Source organism: Populus trichocarpa, chromosome 2 (assembly GCF_000002775.5).
Source record: "Populus trichocarpa isolate Nisqually-1 chromosome 2, P.trichocarpa_v4.1, whole genome shotgun sequence".
In the NCBI taxonomy this organism is placed as follows: domain Eukaryota; kingdom Viridiplantae; phylum Streptophyta; class Magnoliopsida; order Malpighiales; family Salicaceae; genus Populus; species Populus trichocarpa.
In genome coordinates this window covers 8,446,615-8,462,582 of record NC_037286.2, presented here as the reverse complement: position 1 = coordinate 8,462,582, position 15,968 = coordinate 8,446,615, and the positions used below count along the sequence as shown (strand labels likewise).

The window sequence follows — 15,968 nt, the reverse complement described above, 5'->3', positions numbered from 1 at the left end:
TAACATGCAATGTTTTAGAACAGTGAAGGCAATATAATTCGAGCTTTCGTCTATCTTCTTACCGTTACTCTTTAAAATATTTTTTTTTTAAAAATAATTTGAATTTTAGACATCAATCTATTAAAACAATAAAAAAACATAAAAAACAATTAATTTAAAACAAATAAAAAATTAAATTATTTTAAAAAACTCTTAAAAAATGTAAAAAGTAGGTTTGGATTCGAACAGCAAGCGTAGAAGGAACAATTTTTTTTATTTTTTTATTTTTTGTCCCCATACGACCATTATTGGCCCCTCAATCTCGTGTAATTTGTTCTCGCAGTACTTCGAGACGTGATGATAAACACGTACCGAATTGTCTTGGTCTCATTGACAGCATCTATCTCCGAATAAATATTCCCTCTACGCATGTATAGGTCGTAGGTCCTAAGATAGCGATTTAGGAAATTAATGGCGTTGCAGCAAACACCCCATCATCGCTTATAAGACATAGAAGTTGGACCGAAAGGATGACAATTGGACTTTGAGTACATTTCCTGTGTTATGATTTCAAAGTTCACTACTCACATTCAGTAGGTTTTCTAGGATTCTGTTGACAATCCTGAATTTACTTTAATGGGACAATTTCTAGCACCAAATTTTTTTAAAAAATTTCTTGCACACAATGATAATAATAATAATAATAAAATTAATAAGTCAATTTATCTCAAAAATCAGTAATTACAACATTTATTTTGATAAATTAGGATATTTTACCATTATTGTAATTTTATGTAGCAAGAATGGCAAGTGCAATTGTGATTTTGAATCTTATGTAGCTCCTCCTCATCCTTGATGTGCTTGGACTTCTGATCATATCCGGTTTCTCTTAGATAGAGAGTGCATTTTTCAACTGAACATGTCTTTCGAGAAAGCAAAACAAGGGACTGATTATATTTTTTTGGCGAAATTGGATTCTCGTGCATGGTGATAATGAGTCGAGTATTCGGGATCGACCTCCAGATGGCATTCCATCTCTTTTCCTAACTGATAAGACAGGAGTTGAGTTTTTCAAGCTCTAATGCTTCTTGTACAGAGTGTTAGTGATGAATTGAAAAACAATTTTGCACTATAAACATTAATTTGTGGTTAAATATAAAAATTAAGAGAGGAATGATCAAATTTATCAAAAGTAAATAAAATAGATTCCATTTTGATCCCTGTAGTTTTTAGTTTATTTGTTGCATGGGTCTTGTTATTTTAGGAGTCCACATTTCAATCCAAAATATCTTTTTCGTTTTAGTTTTTAAAAATTAAAGAGGAAGAGAGAGACACCACAAAATATTGAGGATAAAGAGTGATCAGATGTCAACATTAAGGGCATTAAAAAGGATGATATTGGGTGAATAAATTTATCTTTTCAAAAGAAGTTCAATAAAGATATTGTTTTTCTCTATAAAAATGTAGGAAAAAGTAGATTATGGCTGTTAAAGTTTCTCTTTTAATTCATTTGTTTTTGTTTTTATTGAGATCAGAAGATATTTTGGGTTTGAAACGAGTTTTTAAAGTTTTCCCCGGTGTTTCTTTGACGTCAAGTGAAAATAAATTGAGAAATAATTAAGTTTTTGAAATTTCAAAACCGAAGATGACTGGAAAATGACGTAGAGAATGACAAATTGGTGGCCACAGCAGGTTACCCATCGTCCGTGTATAAAAAAAAAAGAGAGAGTGGACAACAGCTTAAAACAATTTTTGCCAGGCCTGCGACTGCGAGACTCGGCTTATGGGTTACTACTAACATCATAGCCTAAAGACGCCAAATTGTCTGCAAGTGCCTCCAGATACAATAAACAAACTTGATTTCTCCATGATCATCACGAGAAGACAAGATTTGTAAATAATGAGAAACAAACCATACACATCATAGCCTAAATACGAGTGTGGACAAGATGTTAGTGGAATTTCTTAAAATATCAATGTAAATCTGCCATTTGGACCACGACTTGGTGCAAAATCGCTAGGCGGTCGTGAGATGTGGAAGTGGCCAGAAATCGACAGCCTCCAATTTTCGACCTCCACATAGCTCCAGCAGCCAGCATGGATCGATGTTGTTGATCAATCAACTGATAGCTTAGTGTCTGAGATTGACTGGTTGGAAACAATATTGCTGTTGCAGATCATATGGTAACTGTCAATTATCGACAGTACTCAGCACTCTTGCAAGTACTCGCTTGATCGGGATAAGCAACGCAGGTGCATTCACGGGTTGCCGCGGCGCCGTTCGGTGCCATTTTCAATTTCATCCCTACCCTGCAAACTTTAATAGAGTTTGAAAAATGGAAGAATCATCAATCATGCATCTATTTCCAAGTAAATTATTATTATTATTATATTTGAGGTCCTCGTTTTTGCAAACTATCCAGAGATCGTTTTAACTTTAAAATATTTGAAGCCTACCATATATACGTGTCAGTTTTGGAACCATACAGCACACAGTGTCTGAACTCTACAGTGCATCAATCTTTCCGAGGGATGCAAAGATAAACTTGTGCTCTTTTTTAAAATAATTTTAAATAAAGTGAATTCTTAATATATATATATATATATATTATATTTGTTAGTATTATGAAAAATGAGTTGACAAGTATTTTTCAGTATTTTTTATGTCATTAAAAATGAGTTAAAAATAAATTATTTTTGTTTTAATTTTATTTATTTATTAAGAGAATAAGGACTAAATCGGATGGATGAAAAAAATTAAAAGATGATAGAATTAAAAAAAATAATCTAATTTTATAAATTATCTCAAATAAAAAAATAACAATTAAAATAATAAGGATCAAATCAGACAAATAAAAAAGTTGAAGGAAGTTGAAATTAAAAACAAATTCTTATTTATAAATTATTTAAAATAAAACAAATAATGATAAAAGAACTTAAACAAAAAAGAATATGGAGCATTACACTCCTAATTACTTTTTTATTTTTAAATTAGAACTCATATTTATCAAAATACCAATTGTCTTTCTAACAACTTCATTATTAAAACAAATATAAAAATACAAAAAGTCCCTGAATTCAAGTTTAACAAAATTTAATTTTAAAAGTAATTTGAACATTTCATTTAATTGTTTTTTTGTTAAAAATCTGGAAAATGTTTTCCGGAGTTGAGAAAGTTAAACAAATATGAAAAAAATTGAAAATGTATTTTTCATGAAATAAACACCATATTGGCTTGCATTAGGATGGAGGTGATGAAAAATTCAATACCTATAGTTATACAATTTTTAATTAAATACCACTGACTTTTTAGCACATATCTTTATTTTCTTCAACCATTTTTATTTTTATTTTTGATTTTATATTTGTATTTTTTAATTGAATTGTTGATGGTATATTTGTTAAATAGACACATATCATTCTTAATATCCTTATTATGGAAAGACGAAAAAGAAAAGTGAAAACGAAAATTTGAAAAATAAAACAAGAAGAAAAAAAAAATTAACTAAGCTCATGACTGTTATTTTTAGGTCACCATATTTTTTTAAAAAAAACTTTAAAACACTAAGCAAGTTCATGTTAGAACCACCAATTTTAAATCTAATAATAAATAATAAAATAAGATTATATATATAAAGTTAAGAATTAACCATTCACTATAAAATTTAAGTCTTTTGGATGAAAATCAAGCTAAATTATCAAATCTAATATGACACATTAACATTAAGATCTAACGATATAATAAAAATATTAAAATCTAATCACTTGACAAACCTAATTAAAAAAATAGGTTACAAGTTAAAAGGAGTCTCACATACACCAGCTCTACATGGAATAAATAAACAATAATAATAATAATATATGAAAAAAACTCAGGTCTTTTGAATGAAATCTAAATTCAACAACCCAGAAATATTTTATGGTGAAGGTTGGACTTTTGTTCAAAGATCTACAAATTATTCAGACGTCGACTATCCAAGGACGAGAAACCCCAAGTTAAATTAATGAGTGTGAAGCCATGGAAACAAGTGATGGAGATGGTCGGCATATGTATAAACGACAAATAACTTTAAGGGCGTCTTTGAGAGATTGTTTTAACTGAAGTTTTAAAATTTTAAATTTTTTTATTGTAAATTAATTTTTTTTAATATTTTTATGTCGTTTTAATATGTTAATATTAAAAATAAATTTTAAAAAATAAAAAAATATTATTTTAATATATTTTTAAATAAAAAAACAATGTTACTATTATTATAAATCAATCCTATTTTAGTCGGTGCTAAGCAGCCAACCTTTCCCGTGACTCCAATTTTCAATAATTTTATATCATGGGATGGATTTATATATAAATTGATATTAAGGTTTTTAAAAAAAAAACATCTCTCACATCACTTTTATTTCTCACATCACTTTGATTCATTCATAAAAAAATAATAAACTTTTTTACACCAATCATAAAATATAAACACAAATAATAATAATAATAATAATAATAATAATAAAATCGTATTTTATTATCCCAAGTATTTTATGGCTGTGTAGAGAAATGGACAAAGATTCGATGGGTTAGAACTTTCTTTGTAATAGGTACGTGCGCACATAAATTTACCTGGAGCCACAATAAAAAAAATAAACATATTAAGTGTTCTTACAAAATAAATAAATAAATAAATTATGTGATATCATGGTTTCAAAATACATAATTCATATCCTTTATTTTCATATATATATATATATATATATATATATATATATATATATATATATATATCAGTAAATTAACATGCTGCGTGGTGGGGCTATTTTGTTTTTTTGGCGAAAAATGTATCATCATATCATGCGCTTTCTTTAATTTCATGTTTCGGTGATGTTTGTACTTGTGAGAAAACATATAATTTATTTTCTCACTAAATTTATATTATTAAATTACAAGTTCGTGGTGAAATTGAGAACATAATTGGTCACCATGCAGGAATTAAGAACATAATAATTTTAATAATTACCCGGCTGGAAAAAAAAGAAGATAATTCCATATTAATTTTACAGTTAATAAATTTGCTAGGATATATTTTTTTTTATCCGGGTATTTTCACACTTTTTTGAAGGGTTAAACTAGTCCCGTTCGGGATTCGTATCCGTCCCTTCTAATAAATATGTTTCTTAGAGATCGAACTTGTATTCTCATCCCTGTAGGGATATAGTAATATCTTAATCGCTAGATTAATATTTTATTAATTGCTAGGATATTAGTTATTAAGAAACTTATATATTTGTAAATATCTTATTAAAAGATAGTAGTTCTAGGCTAATTATTAGTAAAGTATGTACATAGTAGGTTAGCTATTTTATAGGATCTAAAATTTAGCTTGTAACGTATTTAAGATAAATAGCAATTCTCTGCAGATGATGGAACACAACTTTTTTTACTCGAGGTTTTTTAAATTTATCATGGTATAGAGACTTTCTCACTTAACCCTAGTTTTTGTCTTCTTCTTTTTGTCTTCCGTATCTCCTGTCCTGATCAAGTCCATCTTAGTCCTAGCGCAATTCCTTCTTATTGGTTATTCTAGATCAAATAGTCTCGATATGTGTCTTTAGAAAAGTCTTCAACTTTCCTGGTTTATTTTAATGGCAGGAATTACTTAGTCTGGGCATTCCACTTCATGATATTTGTCAAGGGGAAGGATCTATGGGGGCAGGTTAACGGGAGAAGCCTTGCTCCTGACAAAAACAACGATAAGGAACAACACACCAAGTGGGAGGTCAATGATGCCCCACTCATGGCATAAAGATCAATAATATTCTCAGTAAAACTGTCTGAGGTTAATTATAAGTTTATGAAACTTAATATATCATTACAAGGAGACTTATTTTATTCCATATATAGATTTTTTTAATTTAAAAACTAAAAGGTTATTTGACGTTATCGCAAAAACTTTCTGGATGAATCATATATACCTCATCATTTAAATTTTTATTTAAAAAAGTTATTTTCATTTGATGTAGCTATTAATATCATTATTACTCTAAATCAATTTTCTTTTAGAAGACAGAGAGAGTTTTATGATATTTATTTAGTATAAACTTTAGCAACAAGTCTAATTTTATATTGATTTATATTACTAGAAATATCTCTTTTAGTTTTATAAACCCATTTACAACCAAAACTTAAAATTCTTTTGGTAATTCAATTTCATCCCAAACTTGATTTTTTGAGGTATAGACTCTTGAATTAATGTTGGGGTATGTGTGTGTATACAGTGACACTGTAAGCAAGAACGCATACCACACCTTTCTGGCATTGAACTGTAACCTGTAGTGACAACTTCCTTTGTAGACATTGTAAAGATAATTGCATTCCAGTGAGGGCGTTTCTGATCTCTTGATTGAGCTTGTATCTAGACATCACAATGTTGTTATAATATAGCTACAATACACCCCTTAAAAAGTGTATACTGCGCTATAATTTGATAATTATGTACTGTAAGTTCTGATCATCCTGATTACTCAACACGAATCTTCCACAAAATCGCTTTCGGTGGCTATATCCCTCTTGAAGCATGCTGCACGCATCTGCAGGATTAGATTGAAATTTGGACACTTTTTATCTTTAACTCGCCAATGAATCCCCATCAATCAATGCGCTTACAATTTACTGGCTCTGAAATTCGGACACATCTTAATTATCTTTCCTGTAGCATTTGAATTTCCATAATTAATCCTCATCATATTCCATATTTTCAATGATTTCTGAAGTCATTTCGAAGATGTGTGCTTCAATTTGATCGAGTTTCCTCTATACCAAACCATTGATGGCTCTTCTCATGCTTTTCATGCAGGTTTTTGGGATAGCTAGTGGTCCTCAACCTGGATTAGAAGGGCATATTTCCCCTGATCCTGTGGACGCAGAAGGTTATATGGTATTGCTAGTCTACAAAAATGGGTCTCTAACCCAGGAAGGTACTAGTCCATTCCTTTTCATTCCAGCAAAATGTCATTTAGCAGTCCCTGATATGACAACAATCTTGCTTTAAATGTGCGTACCTAGTATGCTGAGAAATCTTGGGAAGTCTTCAATAAGTTTCTGCAGAAAACACCACCTCTTAATGGTTTCCACAGGCACTTGATAATCTCGTTTTCTAGATGATAGTTGTTTTCTGTTTCCTCATTCCAGTCTCTGCAATAGATGGGACGATGGGTTTCTACTGCGAGGACCGTGAAACTCTTCCTCCCTCCCTTCCAGGTAGGCTCTTGGGTTTTCAATTTTGTTATTGCCATTAGAGGTTTCCATTCAAATTGTCATAAATTAGAGGTTTCCATTCAAATTGTCATGAAAAAGTTGCTCTGTGATGTTTCATGCTCAGCTGACAGGCAAATATATAGTCTATGCAACTAAAACAATCTCATGATGCAAGTAACTATATCATTCTTTTCCAAACTATTTAATAGAATCCACGGAAAAGAATGCCCGACCACATGCATATGTTATGATGTGAACAATGTTGTAATAACGAGTGGATGTGTCTATTTCCTATTTGTTTCGCGCTTTTTAAACTCGTTTGTAATGCAATGAACTGTAGCTGTAGCTCAACTGACAGTTGGCTTCCATCGCTATGTTATCCAAGATTTCATGAGTGAACAAGAAGTGGAGGAATTTGATCCTCCCGTGGACTGTACTGTCTGGGGATATTTTTCTTATGCTGATGTGGTGCACAAGACTTCTGTTCAAAAAACACTTTCATTTGCAGGTTCGAGCATTGATTTAAGGCCAGTTCCTCTCCATGCGAGCTCATGCTGAAAGATTTGGCATGCCTCTCCTCCACAACGAATTACAGCAACTGGGGGAGCATCAGCTAATCAGAGCATTTTGAACTCGAGAGCTTCAATATTTGGCGGTGATGTGCGTACAAAAACCTGGTCTCCAGCTGTTGCCTTTACAAGTTTTTCTTATAGCGGTTTTTCAGAACTTGATTCCTCACCTGATGGATGTGAAAACTTGGTACTTTCTTGACAGGCTCTGCATCCCTAAGAGCTGCGTTAAGGGCTGATCATGGTTGGCTGTGTAATGAAAATGGAAGCTTAGGGCCATTTGCGAGCCTGTACGGGAAATGGAAGTTTCAGGCCATTTGCGAGCCTGTACAGGAAATGGAAGTTTAGGGCCATTTGCGAGCCTGTACGGGGGCAACTTGGAGAATTCGTCCCTCTGCTGCAAGCTTTCAGTAAGTGCAGGGAACCAACAGCTGGTTTCCAGGTATGCTTTATTGATGAAGAAAGAATGGAAATAAAGAATCAAGCTTTCGATGGAGCCAATAGAATGGACAGGTCTTGGTTTGCCGTCTCCACAAGATGTCTTCCATTGAAATTGTTGAGACTTCAAACATTTGGCCTTTCAGTAGTTGGGCGGCTTAAATACCTCAAATTTAGTGTATAACTTTTTCACCCCTTTCAATTATAATTTCTATTATGGACATTAGAGATCTCACAATTATTACTTTGGAAGAAAACCATTGAACTACCAAGTCTTTGGACGAACAGCTTTGCCTTTGAGCAACCCGCTCATTGGTTTCTTGAAGAAAAATTTGTTACTTCTTCCCAGCCTTTTCCGCTTTCAAAAATTATTCTCTGCATCGAAGGAGGAAATGACAAACTTGTTGGCATCCTTTCCATCTCATTAACGTTCTTCGAGAAGTGAAGCTGCCTCCACATTACACCCAAGTCCCAAGCGCACTCATAATATTCTATGAAACCAAGTATGAGAAATGCACAACTACTGTAATAGCAGCAAGAAGGAATAGAGAAAATTAACAATAGGGCTCCAATCCTTGTATTTTTTTTATTACAATACCAAAGATCACACGTACCAACAGACATGGTCTGAGCAAACTCATAGCAGCCAAACAAAAACACAAAAGGAAGTACACTTCCTACTATCAGTACTCATCTCCTTCATCACCATCCTCTCCATCGGGAGATTCAGCCCCAACCTCCTCATAATCCTTCTCCAGGGCAGCAAGATCCTCACGAGCCTCTGAGAACTCTCCTTCCTCCATACCCTCGCCAACATACCAGTGCACAAACGCACGCTTGGCATACATGAGATCAAACTTGTGGTCAATGCGAGAGAAGACTTCTGCAACACTTGTGGAATTGGAAATCATGCAAACAGCCCTCTGAACCTTAGCAAGGTCGCCTCCTGGAACAACAGTTGGTGGCTGGTAGTTGATGCCACACTTGAACCCAGTTGGGCACCAATCAACGAACTGGATTGTGCGCTTGGTCTTGATGGTAGCCACAGCTGCATTCACATCCTTGGGCACAACATCACCTCTATACATCAGGCAGCAAGCCATGTACTTGCCATGACGTGGGTCACACTTGGCCATCATGGATGATGGCTCAAAAGCACTGTTGGTTATCTCAGCCACGGAGAGCTGCTCATGGTATGCCTTCTCTGCGGAGATGACAGGGGCATAAGAGGAAAGCATGAAATGGATCCTGGGGTATGGAACCAAGTTGGTTTGGAACTCAGTAACATCCACATTAAGAGCTCCATCAAACCTTAATGAGGCAGTCAAAGATGAGATCACCTGATACACAAAAAAAAAACAACATAAATCTCAAACTAATGACATCAATTGGATGCAATAAATCAATATAGCAGCAATGCAGTTTCCCATTTATAACAAACATTACCTGAGAAACAAGGCGGTTAAGATTGGTGTAAGTGGGACGCTCAATGTCAAGAGAGCGCCTGCAAATGTCATAGATGGCCTCATTGTCAAGGAGCACAGCAACATCAGTATGCTCAAGGAGAGAGTGAGTTGAAAGGACACTGTTGTAGGGCTCTACAACTGATGTGGAAACTTGCGGGGATGGATATACAGTGAAACCAAGCTTTGATTTTTTGCCATAGTCAACAGAGAGCCTCTCCAGGAGAAGTGACCCAAGACCAGAACCAGTACCACCTCCAACAGCATTGAACACCAAAAACCCTTGAAGGCCAGTGCAGTTATCAGCTAACTTTCGGATACGATCCAAGCAGAGATCAACAATCTCTTTCCCAACTGATAGAAAAACAACAAGACAAAATTATAAGCGAAAAAATATCCCAATATGAAAATCTGATTTGAAAACCAAAACCAGAATTTCAGAGAGAGTTCAGATATTCACTGGTATAGTGGCCACGGGCAAAGTTGTTGGCAGCATCTTCCTTTCCACTGATGAGTTGCTCGGGGTGGAAAAGCTGGCGGTATGCTCCAGTCCTGACTTCATCAATAACAGTGGGCTCAAGATCAACAAAGATAGCACGAGGGACGTGCTTTCCCGCACCAGTTTCACTGAAAAAGGTGTTGAAAGCATCATCACCTCCGCCAACAGTTTTGTCACTCGGCATCTGGCCATCAGGCTGAAACACAAAAACAATTATTTAATAATAGATCATCGTGTTCGATAATTTGATTAAGATACATGAATGAATATCAGTTAGCGCTCACTAATCTTGATACTGTGATAAAAAAAAAAGCACTAGATCTAGCAAGACATGGAAACGATTAGCCCTGCATCTCCATCAGGAATTGGTAAAAACTAGAAAGAATAACTTAAGCATTACGGATGTAACCAACACAGGCCAACAAGAAAACCCACAAAAAAAAGAAGAAAAAACAGTTAAAAGACTGGATCCAGATCTGATAGATTCTCTAACGCAAACGAAAATACACCTGAATGCCGTGTTCGAGGCAGTAAAGCTCCCAGCAAGCATTGCCGACCTGAATACCGGCTTGACCAATGTGAATCGAAATGCACTCTCTCATTTTCTCTCAAAGCACAAAGATCAACAGATATTAAAAGAAGAGAAAATCGAAAGCAAAGACAATTGGAATTGATGCTGAGGGAGGGTGGCGTTTATCAAGACGCCTATGAAATTTCAGGGGTGAGCTTTTAGGTCTGTGAGTATGGGGTTTATATACTTTCAGAGGGAGAGAAATTAGGGGACGGAGGGAGTGTGTGGTTTAGCTAACCAGGGTTAGTTTAACCACGGGTCAAATTAGGTGCATGCCAATGATGCCGTTTCCCAAGCCACCTAATTCTTGATTTTGCCAGGTTGGCCGAATCGTTATTTTAACCATGGTTAGTTGCCCGCTCCATTTTGATTTTTGAATTTAGTTTTGGGGATCGTCTTGGGTTGTAGGAAATTGCAGTTGTGCCACTGCCGGTCTATAGTTGGGATGGAGGCTAATAATGTCATTCTGTTGGGAGGCGTGAGGAAGGAGCAGAGAAGGCATGATGGCGGTGGTCCTGGTGGATGAGAGGGCACGTCGCCCAGGAGGGTGGGCCGTCCTCTCAATTAGAGAGTGGATTCTACGTTTCAATCGATTAGGCCTAGTTTCAAATCCCTTGAAGTGTATTCATGTGGCCCAACTAGAAAAGATCAAGAGGCACCGCCACCATGTCCACTGTCCAGGCAACTGGAATGAGTGAAATGGAGATTAAGAAAAAGGTTGATAAAAAAATAACAACAAGGGTTTCAAAATAGTGAATTGTTGGGTCATAAGGTTAGAGAAATTATTACACCGACCAGTGAAGTAAAACGATACCGTGTGCATAGATTAATCTTTTATTTCACAATTAGCGTAGGTTTGTTTTTGCCGTTTATTCTCTTTTTAATATGCTTTAAAAATTTTGTATGAATTAATGATTTTTAAATTATTTTTTAATTATTTTAATGTATTAATATTAAAAATATAAATATAAAATTTACGCGAGGAGGTCTAAGTTTTAACTTTAGACTAGTTGTCATTCACTATTGCTGAAGCGCATCCGCGACCCCTTGATTTCTCTTGTCCATCACTTTTTTAATAGTACTTGTTTGAAAATATGGTTATAATTGTTTTTTGAAGTGTTTTTTATTTAGAAATATATTAAAATAATATATTTTTTTTATTTTTTAAAATTTATTTTTGATATCAGCATATTAAAATGATCTAAAATTATCAAAAAAATATTAATTTAAAGAAAAAAAAATAAAATAAAATTTAAATTTTTTAAAAACAAGACGCGAAAACAAATAGGAAATAAAATTATGCGGTTTGGTTTTCTTTACAAGCGTGGATTTCCAAATTCGTGTGAATCCCGTGTTTCACGTTTATTCCTGGTTTCTAAGTTTCGCCCGTCTGCCTATTGAGGCATGCTCCAACCTTCAATCAGGGTTTCATCAACGCGGAAAAATTCTTAAATTTTTTCTTCAATTATATTGCAGGCTTTAAACCCACACCTCCCCAAATACACACGCACTTGTGTTTCCATGGTCATAAATAAATAGATAATTTAGCCGAGGGTTAATGATAATGCGATTTATTATAAATTAAAACCAAGAATGTCATAACTGTGAAGAGATATCTAGAATATTTAATTTTTATTCATTAAATTTCTTGTCAAAATGTTATTACAATTTTAAAATCCTTTATATAGAAAAAATTAGAAATTTCTAATAATATTGAATAGAAAAAAAATTATTTCCTTTAAATTAAAAAAAAAAACAGAAAAACCTAATAATACTTAATAGAAAAATAAAAATAAGAAAACTATATAATAATATTGAATAAAAATAGAAAAAAAATATTTTTAAAAAGAATGAAAACAATTTTTTTATGTTTTCATGTTGTTTTGATGTTAAAAATAATTTTTAAAAAATAAAAAAAATTATTTTAATATATTTTTAAATAAAAAATACTTTAAATCATCACTATTATTATAATTTAAAACAAGCCCAAACAAGCCCCTTTCCGCCGTGAAAATTAGGGGAGGGAGGGTGGTCAAACATGTGCAATCACCGGCAACTTAACAGGGTATAATGGATGGCACTCTAAGAAGTATTCGCATGAGAGGTGGATTATCTTGACCAGATAGTCCGACGAATTAGAATTCAAAAAATAAAAATAAATAAAAAGGTCAGCAGTTTATTTGAGTTTGACTTTCCGGAGGTTTCTGGATCAATTAGCCTAACAAATTTAACTACCTGACCTGCGAAATAATGATTGGTTTTTATGAAATTAGAAAAACAAGATTAAAAAAAAAAAACAAAGAAGAAGAAGCAGCTTTCGATTTGAAAAACGAGTCCACCATGCTGGAAGCATTGCTATCTTTTAATTAAAAAGTAATTTGCACTATAACACCAAACTAACATCAGATTTACCGTATGATGACTCTTAATGTAATTTCAATTGAATCAGCATATGAGATTTAATTAAAAATTCAACTTGAATTGTTTTAATCCAAAAACAATATTTAAGCCTCTAATTCAACTACACCTAACCTCAAGTGGTTAAAAAGTCAGACCAATAATATTTTTATCTGAAAAACATATTATTGAATTATTTTTACTCAAAAACACATAATAAACATCTTAAAAACTTAAATAAACTCATATATAGGCTCAAATTAAAAACAAATTAGTTTTAAAAACAAGAATCAACACATATTCAAAAACACTTCATGAGCCCAAATCTACCATCTTAGTGAAGATGAAGGCTAAGTGACGTCTTATTGGAACTCCTCTTATTTAAAATGAACTTATTGACATCAAAATAGATTATTTTAATGGTTGGAATCAACACAAACCGGCATTTCTTTTCTCCTCAATTAATACGAGTAAGTATCTCTCATCTCTTAAATCTAGAGACTAAAAAATAAGCAAAATAAAATTTTGAACCAAAAGTTAAATTTTAAAAAACTAAAAGGATTGAAAATGTTTCCATAGAACAATATGTAAACTATAATAATTTTTCATGCCAATTTTTATATAGCCACTTAGTTACTCTATTTTTATTTTTATTTTACTCTGTCCCTTTTTCTCTAAATCCCATCTTTCTATAACAAATTAGAAAATATTAACCACTAATTTTCTAAATGAAGAACAAAATCAAAGAGAGAGAAAATTTGATAACTAAAAAAAAATCACTTCTTTCTCCAATCCATAGTGAATTTTAAAAGGAAACAGACTAAACTTGGCTACAATGAAATGGACGCACCACTTAGTTTTTTTTTTTAATATTAATTAAGTCACCATGTGTGGCATAGTTTAGTATTAAAAAAGCAAAAATATTGCGGACAAATTTATTTTGTCAAAGATAAATAATCGATAGTGTTGTAATAATTTGTTAGATTTACTATTTTTCATTTTTCCTTCCAAACAAGTTATACCTTGTTATATTTTCCAATACAAACCTTTGAAAGATTTGTTATTTATCTTTTTTCTTATAAAATATATTTTTAAAAAATATCATGTAACTTTATTTATTGTTTATTTTTATTTTATACCTGAAACGTTTTTTATATTTTTTAGGGAGTTATTTATTATTATGCATTTTTATTATTGTTAGAGCATCCATCTTGTTAATGATGAGTAAACCTTTTGTTTTTAGAAACAAGATGTGCAAATATGAAGAATTATATGTTTCCTTTTTATTATCTAATATAAATAAGGTTTACTATATTGTTGATACACAAAAAAAAAAATTGTAAACTAATTTTATAAATAAAATCATTAATGAATTGTCCTTGAAAAAAAACTTGCATATATATTATATTTAATGTTGAAGCTAAAAACAATTAAGCTGGTTTTTGGAATTGTGACAGCGGTTGCTTTTTAAAATTTTATTTATTTAAAAATATATGAAAATAATATTTTTTATTTTTTAAAATTTATTTTTCACAAAAATACATCAAAACAATAAAAAAAAACTAACTTAAAACAAAAAAATTTAAAATTTTTTGAAAGTATTTTTTTAATGGGAAAATACAGACAACCAATATACTGGCGAGGGAGAAGCAAGAATCCAGACGCGCGGTTCGAATAAAAATGAATTTTACATTGATTTAAAGGGTTTACTGTTGGGGCATTTTGACAATAAAATGATCCTTCCCGCCATGTGAAACAACGGGGAAGGACTTCAACGGTGTCGAGCCCGATATTTCAGTCAAAAACGAAAGAAATCTATCGAGATCAATGCAGGCATTCAAATCCCGTCATGGTTTCCCCTCAGTCACACACAGATATAGAAGTTAAACCAACAGCTATGAACTTTTGTATTTCAAGTCCCTGCCTGTGTGTTTCTCAAATTCCAATGAAGTGAAAAGGCGAACAATAACAAGATTTTATGAGTAGCCATGGATTCTAATAAACAGAGATCTCTATAGTTTAGTGGCAGCAGATGCTCTTGTGCTTTGAGAAATTCGTCAATTTTAGACCCTGTAGTTTATAAATACGGTACACCGGCCCCTCCCACGTCCCTTCTTTATCCAAACATGCCGCTAATTTTTAAATAAGTAGGGACTGTGGACATGTATCACCATACGAGGTGGGCAACTTTTGTATGCCTTCAATTTATTCATATAAAATATATTTATTATTAATAAAAAAAAATTTTATTTTGAATATTCAATTATATTTTGTAAATAAATCTAATATTTGATTAATGAATCAAGAGTAAAGATAAAGTCCATAGAACAAAAATATTTTGCATATAAAATTATAAAGTTGTTATAATTATAAGAATCATATTACATCAAAGTATTGTTCTTAAATGCTCATAGTCAATGTTCTATTGGAGATCAGTGGATATTATTTTCATTTTTCTTTATGAAATGAAGCAGTTGCTCTCGTAAATTGATGTATAAGGGATACCTAAAACTAATATATTGTTGTTTCTCATATGACATGTACACTAAAACTAAAGTAATTTTTCAAAGCTGAAAAGAACATATAATTTCCAGGTAATCTTCACATAAATTCTAAACAATTTTAGATTTGTGTAATGAAATACTTGAAATTCTCAAAAAAAAAAAAATTATGATTTCTACTGCATATATTTGATTAGGAAACCGTCCGAATTAGAACACCCTCATGCTTGGTATTTAAACCTAATCTTTAGCTATAATAGCTAGTGAGAGTTGGAAAAAAAAAACAGAGCAGTGTTGATCTCTACTTGTGG

The 15,968-nt window shown here is 32.4% G+C and overlaps 2 protein-coding genes across 4 annotated transcripts; one reads left to right on the top strand and one right to left on the bottom strand.

Moving 5' to 3' along the window:
* Positions 1-6,226: 6,226 nt before the first annotated feature.
* LOC18096262 (xylulose kinase 2) lies at positions 6,227-8,594 on the top strand. 3 transcript variants are annotated; one of them, XR_002980391.2, is made up of 4 exons: positions 6,228-6,939; positions 7,154-7,222; positions 7,560-7,879; positions 7,994-8,594. XR_002980391.2 is itself a non-coding variant. In XM_024595273.2 (3 exons), the coding sequence occupies exons 1-3, from the start codon at positions 6,792-6,794 to the stop codon at positions 7,775-7,777; spliced, it is 435 nt and encodes a 144-aa protein (XP_024451041.1). In that variant the 5' UTR covers positions 6,227-6,791; the 3' UTR covers positions 7,778-8,594. The 3 variants fall into 3 exon arrangements, 1 of the variants encoding a protein (XP_024451041.1); XR_008058609.1 differs by having other exon boundaries at positions 6,238-6,939; positions 7,728-7,879; XM_024595273.2 differs by having other exon boundaries at positions 6,227-6,939; positions 7,560-8,594.
* A 186-nt stretch (positions 8,595-8,780) lies between these two features.
* Positions 8,781-10,935, bottom strand: LOC7467233 (tubulin alpha chain). Its single transcript, XM_002301092.4, has 4 exons — positions 10,698-10,935; positions 10,150-10,384; positions 9,673-10,043; positions 8,781-9,566 (listed from the first exon to the last, which is right to left on the bottom strand). The coding sequence occupies exons 1-4, from the start codon at positions 10,788-10,790 to the stop codon at positions 8,910-8,912; spliced, it is 1,356 nt and encodes a 451-aa protein (XP_002301128.1). The 5' UTR covers positions 10,791-10,935; the 3' UTR covers positions 8,781-8,909.
* Between the last annotated feature and the right edge of the window lie 5,033 nt (positions 10,936-15,968).

Bases quoted from the DNA above. Each gene is read 5' to 3' on its own strand.
- LOC18096262 (XM_024595273.2), top strand. From the start codon at position 6,792: ATGGCTCTTCTCATGCTTTTCATGCAGGTTTTTGGGATAGCTAGTGGT. The intron at 6,940-7,153 runs GTACTAGTCCAT...TCCTCATTCCAG, and splicing joins TGGGTCTCTAACCCAGGAAG to TCTCTGCAATAGATGGGACG. The intron at 7,223-7,559 runs GTAGGCTCTTGG...AATGAACTGTAG, and splicing joins TCTTCCTCCCTCCCTTCCAG to CTGTAGCTCAACTGACAGTT.
- LOC7467233 (XM_002301092.4), bottom strand. From the start codon at position 10,790: ATGAGAGAGTGCATTTCGATTCACATTGGTCAAGCCGGTATTCAGGTC. The intron at 10,044-10,149 runs GTGAATATCTGA...TTTTTCTATCAG, and splicing joins TGCCCGTGGCCACTATACCA to TTGGGAAAGAGATTGTTGAT. The intron at 9,567-9,672 runs GTAATGTTTGTT...TTTGTGTATCAG, and splicing joins TTAACCGCCTTGTTTCTCAG to GTGATCTCATCTTTGACTGC.